This window comes from Myotis nattereri, assembly GCF_964212035.1.
Source record: "Myotis nattereri genome assembly, chromosome: 5".
NCBI classification, from domain to species: Eukaryota; Metazoa; Chordata; class Mammalia; order Chiroptera; family Vespertilionidae; genus Myotis; species Myotis nattereri.
This window is the reverse complement of record NC_138080.1, coordinates 94,764,783-94,788,423: the sequence shown is the minus strand read 5'-3', so window position 1 is coordinate 94,788,423 and position 23,641 is coordinate 94,764,783. Positions and strand designations below refer to the sequence as shown.

The following is a 23,641-nucleotide window of genomic DNA, read 5'->3' as shown; positions in this document are numbered from 1 at the left end:
CAGCCCCAGCAAACTCCTATAAGCAGTCGCTCCCCACCTACCCCATTCAGCCCTAGGAAACCACTAACCTGATTCCTGTCTCTATGCATTTGCTTATTCTGTACATTTCCTATAAAAGGAATATATAGTATGTGGTCCTTTGGGACTGGCTTCTTTCTATTTAGTGTATTGTTTGTGAGTTTTATCCATGTTGAACAGCATGTATCAGTAGTTCAGTCCTTTTTGTTGTTATTCCATTGTATGAATTTATCACTTTTTGTTTATCCATACATCTATTGATGGATCTCCTGCCTTTTCAGCCACAGCTAACTTGACCCCATTCTACAAGGTTGATTTCAGCAAATACGGATTAAGCACCTATGTGTACTAGTAAAGCCCTATACTAGGTGCTCTAGGGAGCAGGAGCAAACACATTATGCTTGCCCTCTGGCTGTGTACTCTCTGAGAGAGAAAACATGGACAGCCAAATCCAAGGCATATTACAGTTTTACATAAGAGAGTTGAAAGTTCACTGCTGAGGAGGCAGGAGGGAAGAGAGGATTTCTGACTTCGGGAGAGAGAAAGCTTCTCTAAGGAGGACAGCCTGGAGCTCTGTCTTGCGGGAGTAAGGAGGAGAGTCTTTGGATGAGGGAGGGAGGGAAGAGAGGTGAGTGGAAGCATGAAAAGGAATTCAGACTGAGAAATTAATATATAAATATTTGGTCTGGATCAAGGGGAGTCAAAGCTGTGGTGTTAATAATCTCTTAGGAATTCAGTATTCCAACCAGCCGAATCATTTTAATTCTGAAGAGTGGACATGCTGTGATGGAGGAAGTTGAGAGACTGTGGGAGCATGGGGAAGGGGAACCTACCCTGGATTGAGGGTCAGCTTCTCAGAGGAAGTGAAGTAAATAAGAAATAGGGCTGTGGTAAAGTCCCCTACTATGACTGTGTAGGTGTCAGTCTCTGCTTTAAAATCCATCAAGAGTTTTTTTAATGTACTTTAATGCTCTTATATTGGGTACGTATATGTTTACAAGGGTTATATTTTCTTGTAGAATCATTCCCTTTAGTATTATGTAGTGCCTTTCTTTGTCTCTTGTTATGGCCTTTATTTTGAAGTCTATTTTGTCTGATATGAGTATTGCTACCCCAGGTTTTTTGTCCTTTCCATTTGAATGGAATATATTTTTTCATCCCTTCACTCTCAGTCTGTGTGTATCTTTTGTTCTGAGGTGGGTCTCTTGTAGACTGCATATATATGAGTCATGTTTTTGTATCCATTTAGTCACCCTAGGTCTTTTGACTGGAACCTTTAATTCATTTATATTTAAGGTTATTATTGATAGGTATTTATTTATTGCCATTTTTATTTTCTTTATGATCTTCTCTTCCTCTCCATTTCTTCTTCTTAAAGCAGTCCTTTTAACATTTCTTGCATTGTTGGTTTGGTGGTAATGTACTCCATTAACATTTTTTTGTCTGGAAAGCTTTTTATTTCACCTTCAATTTTAAATGATAGCCTTGCTGGATACAGCAGTCTTAGATTTAGCCCTTGCTTTTCATTACTTTGAATACTTCATGCCACGCCCTTCTGGCCTGAAGTATTTCTATTGAGAAGTCAGTTGTCATTCTAATGAGAACTCCTTTGCAGGTAATTTTCCGTCTCTTTCTTGTTGCCTTTAAGATTCTTTCTTTGTCTTTAACATTTGCCATTTTAATTATGATGTGTCTAGGTGTTGGTCTTTTTAGGTTCATCTTGATTGGGGCTTTCTGTGCCTCCTGAACTTGTGTGACATTTTTCTTTACCATGTTGGAGAAGTTTTCTGTCATTATTTCTTTAAACAGGTTCTCTGTTCCTTGCTCACCCTCTTCCCCTTCTGGTATTCCTATAATGTGGATGTTGATACAGTTCATGGTATCCCAGAGCTCCTTTAAGCCATCTTCCTGCTTTTGAATTCATTTTTTTATTTGCTCTTGTAATTGGGTATTTATTTCTCTCTTGTCTTCCAAATCAGTGATTCAATCTCTGCTTCATCCAATCTACTTTTAATTCCTTCCAGTGTGTTCTTGATGCCATATGTTATTCTTCATTTCTGTATGGTTCTGGTTAAGGGCTTCTATTTCCTTTTTCATGCTTCTATAGTTCCCACTGAGTTCCTTGTAATTTGCACTAAGCTCCTTAAGAACCTTTATAACCATTACTTTGAATTCTATGTCTGATAGATTGCTTGTTTCCATATCATTTAGTTCTTTTTCTGGAGATTGCTTCTTTTCTTTCATTTGGGGGTTGTTTCGTTGTCTCCCCATTTTAGCTGTCTCTTTGTATTTGTTTCCATGTATTAGATAGAATTATTATGCCTGCCAGTCTTTGTGGGATGGCCTTATGTAGAAAATGTCTGGAGGGATCAGTGGTGCAGTTTCTTTGTTCACCTGAGCTGGATGCTCTGGGAATGCCCCTTGTGTGTGTTATTTAGGCTCTCCTGTTGTAATTGGGACTTGATTATTGATGTCCCATTGGTGGGAGGGATCTTCCCTCCAACTTGCTCCTGGTGAAGTTCAACCCCAACATCATGGTGCCAGCTGTTATACATATACAGGCGCTGATAGAACAGAATAAGACACAACAGGACCAAACCAAAAACCACGAAAACCAAGCTACTCAGTATAACAATAACAGGAAAGACTAAGAAGAACGAAGAAGAGAAAGCAAAGAAAATAAAAAATAAAAAAAGAATACTAAAAGACACATGACCAAAGACTTAGAGTGGATTTAAAGAAAAAGGGAAAAAATAAGATGAAAAAAATGGCTATATGGAAGCAAACAGGAAGCTAAAAGAACTAGTGTAGGAGAAAAAAAAAAGAAGACAGAAAATAAATGAAATAATAATAATGAATCTAAAATATAGTAATAATGGGTGTACTAACCTATAGGTAGGAAAAGTAAAATGGAAAAAATGAGGGAAAAGATAACAAAATAAAATAAGAAAAATTAATAAGAATAAAGTAGAATAGAATCAAAGGAAAGAGAGAAATTAGAGATATGTAAGAAAAAAGAGAAGAAAAAAGAGGAAAAAACCAACAACAAAAACAAAAAAATTCACACACACACACACACACCAACAAACAAAACCACACACACACACACACACACACACACTCAAAAACCTTTGGGTCCACTATTTGTGGAGCTCACTGGATTTTGCTCTGATGTTGTTGAATCTTGTCCCTTGGTGTGTCTATCCTGGGCCTCCTGGGAGCTTCTCTGGTGCAGGTCAGTGTGCGTCACTATCCCTTTCTGGTCCTGGGCAACCTGATTGAGGTCTGAGAGGTCAAAGCCCCTAGTAGTCCAGCTGGTGAGGAGTTCTTAGCCCAGAGGCTGAGTCTGCCTTGAGTTTCACACCTTAATTGTTCCTGTTCTGAGCTATACTCCCTTCCCCCACAGAGCTGGTCCCAGAGGAGTCAGCTGCAGGCGCTCAAGGTCCTGCTGGTGTTCACTTAGTTGTGAGGTCCGGGTGCTGTCTGTGGCAGGTGCTCATGGGTTCTGGGTTGTGTCCTGATAAAGAATATTTTAAAAGCCAGATAGTGACAGCACCCAAAAAACATTTGAGCAGGACTACTTCCAATGAAGTGTGGAGAATGGATTGGAAGAGGCAAGACCAGCATTAGTAACAAAATCCATTCAAATGCTTTATTATAATCTAAGTGAGAAATTATGGTGATCTAATTTAGGGAAGAGGTAGCTGATATGGAGAGAAGGGGATGGATTTCAAAGATATTTATGTGGTGGAGTCATGGAGACTGGAGATGGGTTGAGTAGAGTTGAGGGAGAGGATGGATTCAAGAACCAGTCTGAAGTTCTTGCTTCAGGAAGTAGTAGGACAGAGGTGCCAATCCCTGGGTTTGTCCTTAGCTTGTGGTGGGACCTGGGACAAGCCACTTCTTTCCTCAGGTCTTTAGGTTTCTCATTAGATGAAGGTAGTAATCCCTAGTCACCAACTTTACAGGATTGTGGTGGGGAGCCAGTGGTGAAATCTATGTGAAAAGTAGCCTCCTGTATTTTTTCCATGGCCCCCAAAGGAGGGTCTGTCCTTGTCCTAGTATTCTCTGTAATTTGTGCTCTGACATAGTCTTTCCTCCTTATCTACAATTCTAAGCACTTGATATTCTAGGAACTGGTTAGACCTCTGCCCATTCTAGCAGCTGAAGCCTCACTGGGGACCTCTCTGAGGGTTCTCAAACCAGCTTTTGTTGAAAACAATGATATCATTGAATGGGTGGACCAGGCCAGGCTTCCCTCAGCCAGTTTAAGGAGAAATGGGGTCTTTATGACTTCTGTACTGATGGCTCTTTTCCAGTCTCTTCCATAGTTCCCATGGGCCCCACTACCCCCTTTTCCTCCTTCTTATTCCCCTGAGGTTATGGGTTTGCAGAAAACTGGCAGCCTCCACATTTTCTTGTCTTCCATCATTCTCCCCAGAGAGAGGTCCAGATGGGCCAAGGGGCTATAATGGCTGCATTATATCAGGCATGGTTTCTTTTTCCAAGCCCCCTCCCCCCTTTCTGGGGAAAGGAAGAGGAAGTCACAGAAAGGGATTCCTTTGAAGGGAGGTGAGTGCTAGCAAAAGAGGTGATTCTAAGTGTTGGCAAAGATGACAGGCTCTTGGTATTCTAGAAGTTCTTTATATCTTGATTTATTTTATTTTATTTTTCAATTATAGTTCACATTCAATATTATTTTGTATTAAGTTTCAAGTGTTCAGCGGAGTGGTTATAATCATATGCTTTACAAAATGTCCCCCCTAATATTTTCAGTACCAACCTGTCACCATACGTAGTCATTACAGTACTCATGGCCCGGTGCACGAATTCATGCACATTGAAAGGAAATTATTTAGAAGAAATATTTTAATATCACTATTCGCCCTTTCTCTATAATAGAAGTGTCACCCAAATTCATGATTGACAATGACAGATGGAAACACACACATGCGATTAGCACCAGCAGGAACTTTATATGTATCACACATGCGCGAGTCAACTTAGCCTTTTATAGATATAGATAAACTTGCTTAATTAGACCTGCTTTCTGATTTAGCTAAACTTTTTCCAGCCCAGTGAAGCACCTCAACTTCTCTTTCAGGTAATTATCAGTAACACAGCAGTAAATATCAACACGAAGCAGATTATTATTGTAGATCATGCAGGGAGAACAAAGGGTAAAATATTTAACTGCAGCAGTGTTTGACCATATTCTGTGAGAAAACCTGAAGTCATTTTCAAGGTCCACCATTTCTTCTTTTCAATCGGGTCAAATTTCTAAGCTTTCTAAATCTCCGTTTTCCGGCTAATGGAAAGAAAATAGGATTCCACCGAGTATCTTATCTACCTACTCCAGGACTTCTGTGAGGATCCAATGAGACGAGGCATGGGAAAATGCTTCACAGACATTTGGTTACAGTGCAAAATGTTTCCACCTGGCTATGAAGTAAGTTGTGTTCCTGGGCTAAAGAAACTCCAAGGAGGATAGTCGCTACAGAGAGGAAGCCAGGCATTGCTACATGACATCATTACCCAGACAGACACTTAGCATATTAGCCTTTTATATAGAGAGATTATTGACTATATTCCCTGTGCTGTACTTTATATCCCTGTGACTGTTTTGTAATTACCAATTTATACTTCTCAATTCCTTCACCTTTTTCACCCAGTCCCCCAACCTCCTTTCCCTCTGACACCCATCATTCTATTTTCTGTGACCTCTTGACTTCTTGATGTTAGATTTGTGGTTTGGATAGACTGGCTTTCAGTTGTGTGGTTATAGATCATCAGCAATGTTGAGTGAGCATTCTGAATACCTGATCTGTTGGCTGTCTTTCTTCACCTTAACCGCATGCATGCATGCACACATGCACACATATGCACCCCTGCTCTGTACCTGTCTACATGTAGGCAGCTTGTTAGGGGAATTAGGAAGTTGGTTGCAACACTGTTTGCAGCAATTCTAGGAAGGCAGGAAGATGAACCTTGAAACAGTGACTTGGGTTCTGAGAACCATATAGTGATATCTACCTTCTGTGTGTCCTGTTAGTGTTTGCAAAGGACTTTCACAGATGACCTTATAGGGAAGAAAAAAATAATTTTCCCTCTAGTTGTCTAAGTTCTCAGCTGATTAGCAAGAGGGATGAGCAAGAGAAAAACAAACAGAAGTTAACATGTCTACATGAGAGATACCCAGGTAAAAATGAGCAACTCACTTAGAATTCAGGATTCTATAGCATCCTTGACAAAGAACAATACATGTGTAGAGAAATGACAGGCTAAAGGAAAGAGCTGTTAGGCCTCTAAAGGCAGTAAGCTGTGGGTAAATATATGGTATATAAATGGTGGATAAAGGCTAGTTAGTCAAGTTTGTTTTGCAAATTCCTTTGGTGCCTTCTCCAAACTGATAGGGTCTAAAATTGTCTCTGGTAATTAACTTCTGTCCTTGAGAGAGAGGAGTGGAGGGAGGCCTTTGAAAATTGATGTCCTTCACATTTGTAATATCTTATTCAATAAAGGAAAAAAAAAGAATTACATGAAATGATGTATATATTTAACCTAGTGTTTGGTATACTATATAGGAAGCACAAATGAATATTAGCTGCTGTTATTACTACTGTTGTCTTTTTGTGTGTGTATATCAGACTAAATAAATTGGAAAAGGAGTGGAAAAAAAATTGATGTCCTTCTTCTAGACAAACAGGGGAAGGCCAAGGTGTTTTGCTTGTAGTATCTCCTTCTTTTCAATTGCCTTCAGCTCAAAATAATCCTGTGCTAAAGTGGTATATTTGGGGAGGCATATTCTGCCACCATTCAGCCTCCTCTAATTTTCATGATGGGAGGAGATATAGGTGCAGGAAAACCGTGCATGATGCTTGGCACACAGTTGGCCTCAATAAGTGTTTGCGGCATGAGTGCGTGGGCTTGTAAATGCAGAGCCTAGGGCTCAGAAGAGGTACTGCTGCTTGGCCCAAGACCCAGCGCACATAGGTGATGGATTCGAGCCAGGAGGAACTTGGTCTTCCCGATGCCATGTGCCCCATAGTTTGTACACTATTATGTTGCTTAATAAGCAATTATTGATGAGATTGCATGTGCATCCTTCCTCTCTGCCCTCTGGGAGTGTCTGGGTGGCTGACTCTTGGATTATTTACCACTGACATTTAGCTTATCTTACTTTCGTTTATTTAGACTGATGGGTTTAGAAGCAAAATCAAACTGTATGATGGTAGATATGTTGCTTTTGCTCATTTTCAAGTTCTTCATCTGTAAAAGTGAAATGGGGTAAGCATTGGACAGAGAGGGTGGCATAGAGGTTCTTTTTTTTTGTGGTAAATTCTGTAGTTTCTGCACTAATGCCCCCCCCCCCAAAAAAAAACAACAAAACACCCTACATGGAAAGGATACAGGGCAGCACATCGAATGAGGGAAAAGGTGTAGGACTGGGGCTTGGGAAGGATAGGATTGAGGAATTCATAGACAGTCTCCTCAGGTGCCACTACTGGGGTGACTCAGCTCCAGCCATTTTCAGGAGGTGTCACTCACCTTGCAATTCAGCTAAATGAGACCTGATTGTCCTGGCTTGAAATGACTGACCCTGGGTGCTCCCAGCCAGTAGGTAGCGAAAGGGGAACATTTCTCTAAATGCAAGTCAGGGCACTGTTATCCCAAGGAGGCGGCAGGGATGCCGAGGCCAGGACAACAGATGTTCATGATGACTTTGGAGGCCTTTCCAAGTTCTAACCTTCTTGGCTTGTGCTTCAGCTGTGGTTTGTGCTTTAGGATGCAAAGAAACATTAGGCAATATTTATCAAAGTTATGGGATTTTTAATCAGAGTCTAAAAGGGACCAGGCACCCACCTGTAGGGCAAGTTGGATTGTGGTCTTCACCCACCTGTTTTTTGTTTGTTTTTCATGGGATGGCCCACCAGTTCCCTTCTTTCTAAGTATATTCTCAAAGGTCCTGTGCTGGGGTCCAAGAGGTTCATTTTCTTCACTTCCTCTGTCTCACCACAAAGTTTATCTCTACAATATGGCCAGTCACCTCTCACATTGGTCCTTCCTTTCAGGTTAATCTGATAAACAAGCATTCGTGGTTATTTATCCAAGACTGGTTGCTAACAGGCTACTATCAAGCAATGTTTCACTTTTTTATCTTTCTCAGAAATAGTAAATAGTACCTCATTTCTCTTATCTGCTCTTATCCATTTCCAGTAAATACCCATAGTGGGCTACGCAGGACTGAAACAGAGCTGTAGCCTCTGCGTGGGTGAGCCATTTTTAGGGCTCCACAGGTCCCTGCCAGTTAAGCTCCCTGATCCCGAGAAGTTGACCCTGTCTGCACAGAGAGCTTGCTCATCTTTGTGGAGGCAGCCAAGAGGGAGGCCTGAAGAGGATTAAATAAAGACCCTGCTGACCAAAGGAGTAAACAGCGCTTATCCAAACATCCTTTGGTATTTAACATAAAAGCAAAACACGGGATCAGGAGCTGGTCAGAAGGATACCAGGTCTTGTGGGGACTAGGAGCCGATGTAAGGTGAAGTGGTTGGTAAAAAGGAGTGTTGATTTAACGCATTGTTGGGAAACTTCTTAATAGAAGGTTAAAAAAACACACATGCCAAGTAGCTTTGGCTTTGGGCCAGGCTTGCGGGTGGTGCCATCTTGCTCCCAGTGCTGCTGCTGCAGCTGGTCCCCAGGCAGCAATGAGGCTCGCTCTGGGGAGGCCTTGGGGTAGGAGGAGATCCCTGCTCTTTCAAGTTCCTCCTTCCATGGCCTTCCTATTCCCTCAGAAAGGAACGTGGGCCCTTGGACTTGTCAGTCCCTTATTTGGCTTTGGGGCTTGCCTTGGCATGTTTATTTCCATTCCTTTGGAGTCAGGGATGGAATGAGCACTGGTTGGGAAATCTTGATTCTAAAACAGCTCGAGCCATCTCTTCCCCCCTTGTCTTTCTTCTTCGAAAACAAAAGAAAAAACAAAGCAATACTTACTGAATTTGGTATATGACTGTCCCAAATATGGCAGGCCTTGTCCGCTCTCTGAGACTAGCGCTCCGCTTCTCTCTAGCCCTTCCCAGAACCTGCCCGTCCTGGGCATCACCGCTTTCATTTGATGGGGAAACAGGCTGAGTAGCTTGTGACTTGCATAGTATCTCCTGCTCATTAAAAAACATTAATATTAAAATTTCCAAACATCCCTGAGGGGAGAGAAACTAGATTATGAACACTCAAAAACTCATTATCTCTATGTAACAATGATTAAAGCTTCATAGGTAGTTCTGGAAAAAACGATACCAACGATATTTGTAAAACACAAAGACTTGACACTGTTCAAGGAGTTTTTTAATTTTTTTTACATTTCTTCTTTTTATTTAAGCACATATTTTAAATTAGCTAGTCTTCTAACCTTTCACAGCATATGAAGTAGATTGCCATTTCCCCCATTTTATTGATGAGAAACCTGAGGCACAGACTCACAGAACTAACAAGCTTCAGAGCTAGTGTTTGACTGTATTTCCCCATTCGATCTTCTCCAGGAAGCTGTGGGTAGTAATTATTCCTCTGTTCACTTGCCATCTGGGAAATGGGGGGCTCGAGTGAGTGAAGCTCTTCTCATACAAATGCACCTCTCAGTCTTACTCACTGACAAATGGGGGACCCGCAGGATGATAAGACTGGTTTAAACATTAGAAAAAAGGAATGTTGAAATGGATAGCTTACATTAGATACCAAGCTTGTTCATTAATATCCTAGGGGCAGTGAAGCCCTGCATAACCCTTGGCGTTCTCTCTTCCACTGGATGGAAATAATTTGCGTCTCTATTGTACCTTATTAGGTTTTTACAAGTTACATTCTCGTTTTAAAAAGAGCTGCCCTAATTAACTGTGAATAGTCTTTTCCAGTTTAAGGCAGCTGGCCTCTCAGAGTCTGTGACCTGACTGTGCCCTTGTTGTGACACTGAAGGGGACGTCAGGCATCTTGACTCATTTCCAGGGTTTGAAAGGCCACTCATCTAGAGAGTAGTGTGGCTGGTACTCAAACCAAAGCTTTCCGAGCCCCAGGCTTTCCCTGTACCTTGTGCTGGTATCGTTTTTTTTAGGTTTGGGGAGGTTAGAAATGGGAAACAGAATTTAAAATGTTAAAATTGATCCAGTGGAGCAGGAGAATTCTCCGAGCCGGAAAAAGTATCACCTGGAAAAACGATTAAAAATACAGATTTCTGAGTCCTTCTCTAGAGAATAAAATTCTCTGTGGGTCTGGGATGGGGCCTGGGATACTATTTTTTTTCCACAGCATTTCCGGGTGTAGTGCAGTTACTGGACTAAGTCCCATAATGATGGCGTTAAGAGCATGAGCAAGAAATGAAAGAGGCTTACATCATCACCAATACAGGAAGGCAGGGCAAGGATCCTCCAGGGAAAATAAGAGGGACCAGCTAGGCTGCCCCTCCCAAGCAGCACCAGTGTCTAAGTACCCGGATACTCTTGGAAAAGCAAGATGGGGCCAAAAGCTAGGGGAAGAAGCTGTCAGGAAAAATAGCCCCTGGGATGGCGGAGTGATGTTTGCTTCCGCTGAGCTTGTCTGCATAGGTTTTTCAAGGTGGTTTGGAAATTGTTGGCACCCGTCTTCACCGCTTTGCTTATCTGAAGCAGCAGGAAGGAGAGCTGATCTGAGAGATATTTTGCAATGTTGCTTTGAGTTGAAGTTGAGAGAGGCATTTCAAGTTTGTCTGACAGTAAACAGCCCTTCAGACGATGGTGCTGGGTGTGAAGGCCCCCGAGCCTTAGGAAAGGTGGGGTCAGGGGAGTGTGCCTTTCGGTTCAGACGACACGTTACAAAAAGGTTCCAGGCTGCCACGGGCGGTTCACTTGTCCTTCCCTGGAGAGCAACCTTATGTTTTATGTCTGATATTTGGGAGCTTATTTCCCCAGGTGGCATTCAGAAGATGCAGGTGTTGCTCAAGGACTTTGGGGTCTGGGGCAGCCTGGGTTTCGCCAGGTGGACATTCCAATGCTGGCTGCTGTTAGCATTGGACAGGATGTGGACCTGCCTGCGGGCTTGTGAGCCTGGAGGGACCCGCAGGGGGCTCTTGCAGAGGGCAGGAGGGTGCACAGAAACTGCTTTTCCATCAAAGCCAGAAAAAGGAGGGGGCGGGGTGGGAAATCTTAGATAGCCCTTCTCTCTTCCTGGACACACATCACTCACAACTCGTTTCCTGAAAATCCTAATACACTCCAGTGCTGAGAGACGGCTTCCTGCCGATCTGCTGAGCCAGCTCCTTGTCAGGGAGGAGATGAGAACAAGATGTGGTCAGAGAAGGGGCGGGTGGGCCGAGCTGGGCTGCTCAGTGGCCCCGTGGCCCCTCTGCGAGGGGACAGCAGTGTCTGCAGGTCCTGAGAGCAGTGCCAGGGCACCGCATGGGCACAGATGGGCCCAGCTCGGGGCAGCAGGAAGTATTCGAAAGCAGTGTCTCATCTATCAGTAAAATTGCACAGATGGTGGTGATGAAACATGACCCTTCCTTTTGCTTCAAGAAGAAAGGACCTTCCTGGCCAACATCTGCAACCCCATTTGGGGAAAGGGTTGTTATTGCAAAACACACACACACACACACACACACACACACACACACAACTAGCCCTGAAGTTCTCACATGTCCATCCTCTTCTTCCTGCCCCATGTTTTGCTTTTATGCCTATTGCTCCTCTCTGCTCCCAATCGCACTTAAGAGCTGAATCTCCTTTGTGCGACAGCACATGTGTCCTCAAGGCCACTGTCATCGTCATCAAACTGTGCTTTGGACTGCTGGTTCCTGGCAGTGCTGTAGTTTTATGCTTCCACCTTCTAAGAGAGACAGAACAGAAAACTGCTTTAAAAGTATGGTCAGGACCAGCAGACCTGGTTGGAAACCCGGCTCTGACACGGCACCGTGAGCGCCTGGACAGTTAAACATCCAGTTCCCAATGTCCTCAGTTACAACATGGGGAAGGGGTTAGTACCTTCCTCAGAGGTGTGTCGTGAGGGTGAAGTAATTGAACACGTAAATACATGTGAACGATTCTGATGGCAACTTTTCTGGGTTTCCCAAGCTCAGAAGGATCCAGGGTGTGGTGGAAGCAGGGTGCGATGGAGGCAGGAAGGTGATCTGAGCTTCTTTGATATTTCTGAAGATTGCCTTCCTTAAAAGTATGTTGAAATCTTGTGGTCTAGAGTGTTCGTTTTGATCTCAACCCCAGAGGTCTGCCTGCTTCGGTGTACCTGGGGTGGAGCCCGACAACCTGCATTTTTAACTAGCTCCTAGCAGGGCTGATGCTGCTGGTCCCAGGAGGGCAGTTAGGTAGACGAGGAAGCCGATTGTTCCTTGGAGACTCAGAAGACAGAAGGAAAGGCCAAGTAGGCGCCCCTCACAGAGAGGTAGTTTCTGGTTCAGTGTAAGGACTTTCTTTAACTACTAGATGCGGTCTCAGGAGCTCCCTGTCGCTGGCTATGTCCAGAGATGAATGGCCATCTGGCAGATTCCCGTACAAAGTAGAATGTTCATTCATTTATTCATTTGTCCATTTATTCACCAAATAAATATGGGCCTCCTGCCTGGTGGCAGCTGGAAGCTGAGGAGAAGCCTCAAACAAGGCAGCCATATCCCCTGCTCTTAGTGAGCCCATAGTCCAGTGAGTTTGGCTGATTCCTAAAGTCCCTTTCAATGTGGAGACTCTGAGAGTCCTATGAGTGGCCGAGGACTGGCAAGAATGTGGTCACCTGTGAGGTTCACTCTGGATGGCTTTCTTTGGAGTGTCTTAATGTCGCCGGATGAATAATTCTCCCCCTAAGACTGAGAAGAGGCTGATAATGTATTTATCAGGAGTACATTTTCAGTGAGAACGTTTACATCCCACTGGCGCCTGGATAGACCATTAAACTCTGAACCCCTGCCTGGCTGTCCATTATGCAGTCTCTGAAACCAGACCTAGGAAATGGGGCTGCGGGAATGAGCTAATTGCTTTTTTTGCCACTCCCAAGCGATCTACTGGAGAGTTACTGGCTGGGGAGATTTAAAGGGAAATAGGTAATTCCATCAGTTTTGCTGGGTCCTTCCATGGTACTTCCTGTTGAAAGCAATAGTGATAAATGCTAACCTTTACTGAGCTCCACTCTGTACCTACTTGGTGGTGGTAAGCCCTTTTTATGCATTTTGTCGGTTTACTCTTATGGCAATCATGTTAAGTAAGGATATTGTCTTCATTTTTGAAGAAGAGAAAACTGATATTCAGAGGGAAAAAGTAAGTCATTTATGGCCATAGACACAGCAAATGTCAGAACTGGTATTGAAACCTTAGTCTCGCCGACACCAGACCGTGTTCTCAGCTCCTGGCATGCTGATCGACTCATTCATTTACTTGCTCCTTCATTTATCCATTCCTTCATCCAATAATTAGTTAAATTGTTCTTTCATTGAGTAAATGTTAAAGAGGGATATATACTGGTGAGCAGAGCAGCTTGGCCTCTGCCCTCATGGGGCCCACAGTTTATCTCCCTCAGACACATAAGTGACTCCTCCCGAGATACTTGGCTGCTTAGATGCTCAGGAGAAAGAGAAAGGACTGGGAGGCAGAACTTGGCAAGTTAGCTACTGACCCAGAGTTTCCTTGTAATGAGAGCTTCTCTACACAAGCTGAGTTTTGGACTTTGCTTTATTTTGACATTTCCCCGTTGGGTTTATTTTCTTGTTGTCCAAGGCTGGATGTTGAAGGGCTTGACATGATACAAGAGATCATTCTGTGGCATTTGCCTTCTGACTGCACTCTAGGGGTAGAGGGGAATCTGAACGTCAGGAGTCCCAGAACTCTTAGAGTTGGAAGTGACTCTAGAGACTCTCTTCAATGACCCCATCTTTTTGGGAAATGTCACCTCTTCCAGAATCAGAGTGGTCCCTGCAGATTCCTTTGGCTTTCCATGCTGGCCTGAGCCTATATTTTCTTCTGAAAAGGAGTTTCAAATTAGGTTTTCAGTTTTCAAAATAAACGCAAGATCATTATTTTAAAAAATCAACCGATTTTCAGAAATATGCAACTGACATTGTGAACATCCGCAGGACCTCAGATAACCACCATCAGCAGTGGGCACTTGCTTCCCCAGTTGTTTTCAATGCATACACCAGGGCAGCGGTTGCCAACTGGTGGTCCGCAAGGTTTGAAAGGTTAGCAACTGCTGCATTAGGGTGGACTATTATTATTTTTCACTTAAAGGGATTTTGAAACTGCATATTTTCCTAAAACTTATTATTTTGTCGAACTTAATTTTAGACATTCTTTACAGTTAGTACATATAGATCCACTTAATTCTTTGTTTTGGGTTAGACTCCAATTTCTCTTCCATTAGAAACCTTTTTGCCCTCTCACCTTGACTTTCTATAGGTACATTCTGCTTTCAGTGTGGCTGAGCTAGTTGGAGCATCCATTTGGCTCCTTTATTATTATTATTATTACTAGAGGCCTGGTGCACAAATTCATGCACAGGTGGGATTCCTCCTGGCTGGGCCTGGGGTGCAGGTGAACCAGATTCAGGGCTGTCAGGGCCCCAGCAGCAAAGTCTGGGTCAGTGTGCATCATAGCTACTGGCTGGTCGTCTGGTCGTTCCAGTTGTTCCAGTCATTTGGTTGTAACGGTCACTTGGGCATATATATACACACTCACACACACATACACACACACACACACTAGAGGCCTGGTGCACAAAAATTTGTGCACTCGGGGGGGATGGAGGGTCCCTCAGCCCGGCCTGTGCCCTCTCGCAGTCTGGGACCCCTCAGGGGATGACCACCTGCTGGCTTAGGCCCGCTCCCCGGGGGATTGGGCCTAAGATGGCAATCAGACATCCCTCTGGCAGCCCGGCAGCCCTCGGGGGATGTCCACTTGCCAGCGGGGAGCAGGCCTAAACTGCAGTCGGACATCCTTAGCGCTGCTGAGGAAGCAGGAGAGGCTCCCACCACCACCACTGTACTGGCAGCCATCAGCCTGGCTTGTGGCTGAGCAGAGCTCTTCCCATGTGAGAGCGCCCTAACCACCAGAGGGCAGCTCCTGCATTGAGCGCCTGCCCCCTGGTGGTCAGTGTGTGTTATAGTGACCAGTCATTCCCAGTCCTTCTGCTGTTAGGGTCAGTTTGCATATTACCCTTTTACTATATAGGATAGAGGCCTGGTGCACGGGTGGGGGCCTGGTGCACGGGTTTGCCCTGAAGGGTATCCCGGATCAGGGTGGGGATCCCGCTTGGGTGCCTAGCCAGCCTGGATGAGGGGATGATGACTGTTTGCAGCTGGTCACACCCCCTTCAGGGTGGGGGTCCCCACAGGGGTGTCTGGCCAGTCTGGGTGAGGGACTGAGGGCCGTTTTCAGGCTGGCGGGTGACTGAAGCTCCCAACCTCTCCTTTTTTTCTTTTTTTTTTTTATTCTGGGATTTATTTACCTTCTATGGCTATCACTGGAGCTGAGAGCCGGCTTTAGCTCTGAGGCTCGGCTCCAGCTCTGAGACATCGGCTGCTGAAAACAGGTATCTGGGTTTGTTTAGCTTCTATAATTGAAACACTGTTGCAACTCCAGCTCTGAGGCCCAGCTGGCTGAAAGCAGGTTTCTGAGGATTGTTTAGCTTATATAATTGCAACATAGTTGCTTAGAGTACAGCTCAGAGCTGGGCAGCGGCAGGCGGGGGGGAACCTTGGTTTCCTCCATCACTAGAGCAAGCAAGCCTCCTGTTCGCTTCAGCTGCCTGGCTGCCGGCCGCCATCTTGGTTGGCAGTTAATTTGCATATCGCCCTGATTAGCCGATGGAAAGTGTGTCGGAGGTATGGTTAATTACCATGTTTGTCTATTATTAGATAGGAGATATGTGTGTGTGTGTGTGTGTGTGTGTGTGTGTATAATGTTTTACTTTTAGAGAAATTCTAGGAACCTTGCTTGGTGTTGCCTCTCCTTTGGTGAGATATTCTTAACCTCAGCTTCAGGCGGTCTGTAGTAAGAGAGAAACCAATGTCTAATTTTCGAAAAGAATTTATTAGAAGGGTAACACACAGGAGTACCAGGTCTCAGGAAATCTGAACCACTAGGTCTCAGAAAGGACAGGCCAAGGCAGACTCAGGAATCCATGCAGCAGGAACAAAGGAACAGATGAATTGCTCCCATCTGTTCAGCTCTTGCAGCATTATTCCATTGGCTTAGCTTGGATCATGGCCACCCTTGGCAAGGCTAGGGAGGACACCTGGATTGACAGTCTCACCAAAACATGCAACAGGGGAGAGGTTTTTCCTTAAAGAAAAATTGGTGTGCTGATCCTTCCTTGGATGCAGTGGTAGAAAAATCAGTCCAGGTAAATTTTGAGTTATGTGTTTGCATGTGTGTTCCCAGGACCCAGAAAAAGTTTAAAATCACTGCTTTAGTCTGTTGACTCCATCTGGTTGTCTGAACTCAATGATGACCCCCACAAATACAAAATTCATAGTAAACTCTTCCTCCTGGTTTTCTTTTAGTTTCTTAGTCCCTTTGGCCACCCCATTTCTCCTGCACTGAGATGTGGGGGATAGTTCTGTCTGCTTCAGTTAGAATGGCCAGCCATAGTTCCCAGGAGGGTGGAGTCCATCACCTCAGGAAACTAATGTCTTTTCTTATTCTTCACAGATACCTTTTCGCTCCAACCTACACAGAAACGCATTATACTCCGAGTGGCAACCCTCGAACCACCACGCTGAAATCCGAGGTAAGTTCCGGTCAACAAATAGCTACCAACAACTGCCCTCCCTGGTCCCACCCCTGGGAAGTGAGGAGGCAACAGCGGGACTGGATGGAGATGTCCCTCCTCCAAAGCGATTGTTTCCCCTGACTGAAGACCAAGGGAGCCAGCAGGAGAGGCCAAGTGTGAACCTGTTGTTTCCTACATGCGCCCTTTCCTTTGATGGCTAAAGTGGTCAATTTCAGGATAATTGCATCTGATTAAAATTGGTATAAATCACCATGAAGCATACATTTTCCTTGCTTTATATTAATTACTCATTAACAGAAGGTTAAGCAAAAGGAGTGATTTCTGGTAATCCTGTCATCTCACCCAATCAGAAGTCTAATTATTCCTTTTTCATTTGGATCTGTAAGGTTTTGTAGTCTGCTAAGGTTTTTGTAGTCTTTTTTTTTTTTTTAAATACATTTTATTGATTTTTTTACAGAGAGGAAAGGAGAAGGATAGAGAGTTAGAAACATCGATAAGAGAGAAACATCGATCAGCTGCTTCCTGCACACTCCTACTGGGGATGTGCCCGCAACCAAGGTACATGCCCTTGGCCAGAATCGAACCTGGGACCCTTGAGTCCGCAGGCCGACGCTCTATCCACGGAGCCAAACCGGTTAGGGTTGTAGTCTTTTTTAATGTGACTTTAGGTTATGAAGATTTTCTTATTTTGCTTCTATATCCATATTGGGTATTTTCTCCTCAAAGTAGTTTTTCAGTACAGATGTTTGCACGAAGATTTGTCATTTAAAAATGGTTTTTGAGATGGATAAATTTTAGTTGGCTTCACAACCCACTGGTGAACATTGAAGGTAGTGAATCATGCACATTTCATGGTTTGCTTGCTCTTCCTACCAGGGGGCCCATTAAAGCAGCAGTTCTCAACCTGTGGGTCACAACCATGGGAAAACACATTATAGCATATCAGATATTTACATTACGATTCATAACAGTAGCAAAATTACAGTTACGAAGTAGCAACGAAAATAATTTTATGGTTAGGGGTCACCACAACATGAGGAACTGTATTAAAGGGTCGAGGCATTAGGAAGGTTGCGAACCACTGCAAAGCCATAGGCTCAGAGCAGAGGTTCTCAATCAGGAGTGATTTTGTTTTCAGTCATCCATTTACTTAAACTTTTGTTGATATGCGGGTAACTAACACGAAGCAAAGAAAATATGCTTCATGATGATTTATACCAATTTTAATTCAATGTAATTATCATAAAATATACTATTTGTTTGTTTGACCATCTGAGCCAGCAAAGGAGGGGGCACTCGGCAATGTCTGGGGACAGTTTTGATTGTCATGGCCAAGAGGTGGATGCTATTGGCACCTAAAAGGTAGAGCCAGGGGTGCTGCTAACCTACAACACAGGACAATCTCCCCTTTCCCCCCAGGGAATTACCTGGCCCCGAGTGTCACTAGTGCCCAGGTTGAAACACTGGGTTGCAGTGACCCTTCTCAGACTCTGGGCTGATGGGATGGGCTGAAGGAGAAGGGAAGATGGACTCTGGCAGGGGACATAATGGACTTGAGTGGCATGTAGAGATGGGAGATGTGGCGTGAAGACAGCAGCACAGGCCACTGTCATTCATTACCAACTCGGGTTACTTTTTCAGATTACCCTTGAATGACGAAAGGAACATTAGATGTGTGGTAGCAGGTAGCAGGCAAGTTGACTGTGTCTTTTTATCTTTAGGGAGGCTGTCCAGCTGTGGTGTGTCCATACATATTCTTCAATGCCCCTTGGCTAAAAGTCTTTCCTTCCTTAAGATTTCTGTTCTCCGCCTTGGGGGAGACCGGGAGGGCACAGGCGTGCCTCGAAAGCCCTAGCTATGCCAACCTCACAAAGCACCCTCTTCTGAGTTGGGCTCTGCATTGATATACCAGCAGCTCAAGAATGGGTCTTAGTGCACAAGTTTGCCGTGACCTCATGCTTCCTGCTATGAAAGCCCCTCAGGGTGGCCCTGTCCGGCCGAGGAGCTGAGAAGGAATGAGATGACTTCATGACTGTTCATTTACTTGCTCTTTGTGCTCTCAGAATTAGGCAGAGAACCAGCCCTCCATCCCAGAATGCCCCTCTTCCTAAAGGTCTTGCTGACCCAAGTATGGCAGAAGTTATTGTTTTCTTACATCGCCTGCTACAGCAAAGCCCCCACCCTGCCCCATGGGGCTCCCAGTCAGCTTTCTTATTTGGGAGCTGAAGACTCAAAGAGAAGTGGGAATAGAATGAACCATTTAGCTGCATTTGACCCAAAAGTTGAGGACCACACTCTACTACCAAACTTGGCCTGGGGCAGCGGGAGTTCTGGGAACCTTATCAAATTCATCGGCTGGGCCGCCAGGCTGTAGGCTACAGCCCTAATCTAGGTCAGATCGCTGGGGGAATGGGTCTGTGAATATGTTCCAATAGAAAGAGTTACAGCGTTTGGGGTCTAAAGCCAGGGTTTTAGTTTTGGCTTTAGCTGTTTGACCTTAAACAACCCTTTTGACTACACTAGTGTTGAATTTCTTCTTCTGAAAATTAGATATGCTAAGATCCGACTTTCAGGGCTGTGGAAGGGTAGGATGAAGCACTGATTTTATGGGAATTTATAAACATCTCTTGCAAAGCCACATTTTGCACATGAGGAAATTGAGAGAGGAGAAAAAGTACCATGCTTCAGTTCAGATAACCAGCAAATGGCAAGGCTGAGAGACCAGACCTCAAGTTTCCATTGGTGCTAGAAGATCATAGTTTTGACAAGTTGATTGGTATGCACTTTGCTGGGAGAGGCAGAGCATGGAGTCTGAAGTCAGCCTGCTGGGGTTTTAATCTTCATTCTGCTGTGTGGCCTGTGAATGACAAAACCTCCCCAACCTTTAGTTTCCCTTTTTAAAAAAAATGGGAGTAGTATATCTACCCCATAAGGCTTTGTAAGTTGTTTAACTGGTAGTAAAAGCTGGATGAATGTTATCCCTTGTTACTAACACTGAATGGCAGGCGTTACTACAGTATACCTGCGACGTCATGTGTGAAAGCCCTTGGGAAATGTAAGGCATGCTACAAGTCAGTAGGGATGCTGTTTCAGAGAGCACCAGGCAGTGAGCAGGTCCAATGGGAGGAGGTACCAGGACTGTCATGCCCAGCACTGGCTCTGAGTTCTCTTTATATTTCTGAACTTCTTGACTCTCCATCACTCCAGTATCTGTGAGCCCCATTTACTCCCTACAGGCTCAGCCCCCTCTTCTACCCACAAATGATCCTGGGTTGTGGAGTCCATGGCCTTGTTGCTGAGTTCTAAGGACCAGGTTTAGAACTTAAACGCTGACAATGTGCCTCCAGGTTTCACAAGAGCCAGGGGCGGAGGGTGGGGGGTGGGGGGGGGGTAGTGGAGTAGTGAGAGATAGGTGGAGAAGCCATGTGGCACGCTGGCATTTGAGAGTAGATGGACTCCTGGCTGGAAGGAGGGTCGTGCCCACCTTCCCTCTTTCACCGATGCTGCAGGATGTCCCTGGTGCAGTGGCTTTCCTTTGTGCCCCACTAAAGGTCGGGATCTGACTTGTTTCAAATCCTTAACTGCCTCCTCCTGACTGCCTGGGCATGAATGGGGGAGGAGCCACCCTACGGGTAGCAGATTGTGTCTGAGCAGGTGACAGAGCACCGGACTGAGATTGACCCTGAGTGGAGTGCCAGCCTGGCCCGCCCACTGTGACCTGGCTGCATGTCTCAGCTGGGCAGGGCATAGAATTGGCACAGCACAGGCCAAAGATTCAGTCCATTGCGGGGCTTGCCGCTCCCTCGAGGCCACATTCTGCCTTTGACAAAGGATCACTAATGTTTATTGCCGGCTACCCCGGGCCAGTAACCTTGCATTCACCCCTGGAGTTAGCACTTGAGGTCAGACAGAGGTTGTGCAATTGTTCACATAGCTGGTCGGTATGGAGCTTGCATTTAAACCTGGCCTGAATGCTCAAGTTTAATTATTAGGCTATTAATTAAATAGCCCTGGGCAGGAGATGGAGCCAGAGAAGATAGAGAATGGGTCGAATGGGTCGCTGTCACCTGCGCCACATGTTCCTTGCTGGGTACCAAGGAACACCCTGCTGGTGGATTGTGGGGACTGCTCACCCCCAGGGTGTTGTGGTGAGTGGGGGAGGAAGCTTCCAGCAGCTACATCAGTTTATATCCTTCCTAACACCTACCTGTTCAGGACCTGGCTCTGCCCTGGGGGTTACCTTCTCTCTCTTCTGACCAGCTTCTCTCTCTCAACCGTTTGGGAAGGAGCTTGTAAGCGATGGCCCTTTGTTACCACCCCTCACTGTGCCCAGGACAGTCCCCGCTTGCACCCTCTGTCTGGTTTGCACCCTCTGTAGCCCTCTCAGCAGTGTCCTGGTTTGCCTCCTAAATGCTCTGGTTGCCCTACTTATAAACCCCTCTGCTGGCATCTCCAACCTTTATTTCGAGCCACTCTTCCTGGTTTGTAATTACATCTCTGTGTGGCTTTTTCGTGAAGATTGGCTCTCACCAGACCGTGAGTCCCACTGAAGCTGGAGCGCTGTTTGTTCATTGTTGTGTCTCTGGGGCCTCACCCGGGGCCTGGCACACAGCAGTGCCCCGCAGATGTTTATAGTCACGGAGGAATCCAGCTGGGTTGGGAGGCCACATGGCCCTGAGACACACTGACTAGAGAGCAGCATCGGGCCTCTGGCGTCCACGGGTGTAGGTGCCAAGTTCAGGCACGCAGGGATTCGGGGAGGTACAGAAGAGCTGGGTCTCTCCGTTTCCTAGGGCTGCTGTAACAAAGCACCATGAACTTGGAGGTTAAAACAACAGAAATGGATTCCCTCATAGTTCTGGAGGCTAGAAGTCCAAAATCTAGGTGTCGGCTGGGCCACGCTCCCTCTGTAGTCTAGGGGAGAATCCTTCCTGGCCTCTTTCTAGCTTCTGCTGGCCCCTGGCCATCCTTGGTGCTCCTTGGCCTGTAGCTGCATCACTCTAATCCCTGCCTCTTCTTAAAAGCACACCAGTCTAGTATCACTTCATCTTAACTTAATTACATCTGCAAAGTTCCTCATCCAAATATGACCACATTCTGAGGTTCTGGGTAGACATGAATTTGGGGGCGGACACTCTTCAACCCTATAGAGCAGGGGTGGGGAACCGTTTTTCTGCCAAGGGCCATTTGGACCTTTATAACATCATTTGTGGGCCATACAAAATTACCAACTTAAAAATTAGCCTGCTATATTTGGTCAAACATTTCATTAACTCACCCCTAATGACTTGGCAGGCCTGGACCAAATGATTTCACGGACCTGATACGGCCTGAGGGCTGGACGTTCCCCACCCCTGCTACAGGGGGTCACAGGTGCCTCTAGTGGGGAGGCAGGCTCTTCAGAAGCCAGTGTTCCTGAGGCCAGTATCATGGAAAGAACTCTGCACTGGCTCTGAACTCCTGGTCCCGCACTAGCAGAGGGACCTGCGTCAAACCTCCGTGCTCCTCTGAGCCTCAGCTTCTTCGTCTGTTCACTGGGGACGATGACATCTGCCCCATCCCACCTCCCAGGACTATGATGAGGATCAAGTAAAATGGAGGCTTGGGAAGCTGTCCGCAGGTTGTCAGGTTAGGCTACAAATACGATCCTCCGTGACCTTCACGGGACGTTAACATGGCTGGGCCTGGCCTCCCTTTCTCCTGGCTAGGATCACTGCTTTTACCACGGGACGGTGAGGAAGGCGGAGGAGTCCAGTGTCACGCTCAGCACCTGCCGAGGAATGAGGTAAGAGGCCCTGACAGTGCCGGGGGACACCTGGCTCTCTCCCAGGAGTGGGATTCTCAGGACAGCAGGGCCGGCCTTGGGCAGGGGCCTTGAGAAGCTGTCCATTGGGTGTGCATGCAAGCCAGTTGTGAGAAGGGCCGAGCTTGGGAATGAACTTGAGGCTCTTGGGTTTCAGTGATACTCAGGTATGATGAAGCATCGGAGCAGGAGAGGGTCGACTGCCCCTGAAGAGACAGTTGGCCGTACTCCAGATCCCAAGAGGGGCTTGCTGTGCATGCATGAGTGCATGCGTGCGTGCGTGTATGCATGTATGGGGCGGGGGGTGGAGGGCATACCGAAAGCATGGGGGTCAGTCAGGAGGCAGCGGGAGAAAGGGAGATGTGGCAAGAGTCTTTATTGCGGCTTCTGCAGGAAGAAACAGGCAAGGCTTGGGATTAGTTTCAATAATTCCCGTGGGATCTGGGGCTCAGGGGCTGTCCCTAGTTGTCTGGAACCTGGCCTGGGGTGAACAGGGCAGGGGGATACTGGCCCAGAGGATGAAAGCCACATTTGAAATGCATGCTCACTGGCGAGTTTACTGTCTCAAAGAATTGGCTAACCCTGGGAGCAGATGTCAAAGCATCAGAATGTAGAATATAAATGATGGGGTCCACACACTTGAAACTGAGTTGGAGCATTTATTCCCACTTCCGCTTTGCTCTTCTCTGGTAGAGTACTTATAGGTGGCAAAAATATGAAATAGGCAGTAGTGAAAAGAAAGGACGGGAAGAGAAAGGAGAAGCAGGGTAATGTTCAAGACAGAAAGTTAACTGAAAAGTTCCGCCTCGGAGGCATGTGGGAGAGAGAGTGACTCTTCGTTCTCTGGGTCAGGCTACCTGGGTGTGAGCCAGTGGCCCTTTACCTGCTGGGTGACCTTGGGTCTTGATGGTCTGTCTCATTTGTAAAATGTGGATAAAGGGACTATATTCCTAGTATCATCCTCATTAGATGGGTTAAGAGATACCTAATGTGTACAACTGGCTGTCACATAGGAGCACCCAGTCACCTCCTCGATCCTTGCTTCCTGGGTATGGCTTGCAGAGGGCCAGTGTC

The 23,641-nt window shown here is 45.7% G+C and overlaps 1 protein-coding gene across 1 annotated transcript in view; it reads left to right on the top strand.

Annotated features, from left to right (window-relative positions):
- ADAM19 (ADAM metallopeptidase domain 19) overlaps positions 1–23,641 on the top strand; it is an 81,705-nt gene that overhangs the window by 18,410 nt on the left and 39,654 nt on the right. Inside the window, exons 4-5 of the mRNA XM_081093512.1 lie at positions 16,683–16,761; positions 22,473–22,549. Of these exons, the coding sequence (XP_080949638.1) occupies positions 16,683–16,761; positions 22,473–22,549 (156 nt within the window). The remainder of the gene's footprint in view (positions 1–16,682; positions 16,762–22,472; positions 22,550–23,641) is intronic.